General features: G+C 39.9%; 1 protein-coding gene across 1 annotated transcript; it reads left to right on the plus strand.

Annotated features, from left to right (window-relative positions):
* Positions 1-722: 722 nt before the first annotated feature.
* On the plus strand, positions 723-1,175 carry LOC138875621 (uncharacterized). The gene has a single exon (XM_070154469.1). The coding sequence runs from the start codon at positions 723-725 to the stop codon at positions 1,173-1,175; it is 453 nt and encodes a 150-aa protein (XP_070010570.1).
* Positions 1,176-1,413: the final 238 nt, after the last annotated feature.

Genomic DNA, 1,413 nt, shown 5'->3' on the forward strand with positions numbered 1-1,413 from the left:
TTAAGTAAAAGAAGGAAACACACAATTACTCAGGGAGTTTGTGGATAGATTCCAACGGGAAAGGATGATTTTACCTTGAGTACCTGACAATTGGGCAGCCATGCATTCGCAAGCAATCTAAACGAAAAAAGTTCAGAAGCCACAAGGAGACTAAAGGAAAGTTTACAAGAATTTCCAGCAATAACTTGGAACGACGTGTACAATAGATACAATACAAAGTTGCGGATAAAAGAAGGCACGGTTGCACAGTCAAGGGTTGATGAAAGATTAGGGTCAAGACGTTCAAAATAAAAAAAAAGAACCATGAAAAACAGCTATGAGCCTTATATGGGTCTTGCAGGTCGAGATTCTCGGTCCAAGCAGGAAATCTACGATCTGAATCGAGATTAAGACAAAAAGATGTGGGTTCCTCATCTAGATTCAGAAAGGAACGTGATGCACGAGGTGACAACTACAGCACGCATGTGAGAGTAGGAGATTATGATTTCAATGTTAGTACATCCGAGTTGGTAGCTGTTTTAAGAGGTATGGGAGATAAGGTGTGGTAGCCTAAAGAAATGAGATCCGGCCCAAGCAAAAGAAATCCAGATTACTGGTGTGAATTTCACAACAATCATGGCCACAGAACAACAGATTGTAGGTTACTACAAAGAGAGGTCTAGCATTTGTTAAAACAAGGTTATTTAACTAACTTGTTCAGCGATAAGGGTAGACAATCATATATGAAGAACAAACAAGAACCCCCGAAACCCCCATCTCCAAAAAGAATAGTTAACATAATAACCGGAGGAGACGAGGTCAATAGAGTAACTTATACAGCTGCGAAGAAGACGTCAAAAGTCACAGTCACTCATGGAAAGCGAATATGCCAAGTCTTGGAAGGAGACAGTATAACATTTGATGATGAAGATGCGGATGACTTGATAATTTCTCACAATGACGCATTGGTAGTATCTTTACTTGTTCACGATACTAACATAAAACGAGTTTTGATTGACCCAGGTAGTTCCATGAATATTGTTTTACTAAGAGTGGTGGATGAAATGCAAGTTAACGACAAGGTGATACCAAAGTCACGGACTTTGTCTGGATTTGATAATTCAAGCGTTACCACAAAAGGGGAAGTAGTGCTTGCTATGTTTGCAGAAGGGGTTATCAGGGACACAATGTTTTAGGTGATAGATGCATATATGGCCTATAATATAATCCTGGGAAGACCATGGATTCACGATATGGATGTTGTACCATCCACATTGCACCAAGTTATCAAATTTCCTTCATAGTGGGGGAATACGTCAAATCCATACAGATCAACAAACTTCTAGGAGTATCAATTCAGTAGTGGCTACTCGCACAGTAAACGAGGTGGCAGGCAAGAAATAGCAGTTACAGAGCTCAGTTGAAGATGCTATA

This window comes from Nicotiana sylvestris, chromosome 8 (assembly GCF_000393655.2).
Source record: "Nicotiana sylvestris chromosome 8, ASM39365v2, whole genome shotgun sequence".
In the NCBI taxonomy this organism is placed as follows: domain Eukaryota; kingdom Viridiplantae; phylum Streptophyta; class Magnoliopsida; order Solanales; family Solanaceae; genus Nicotiana; species Nicotiana sylvestris.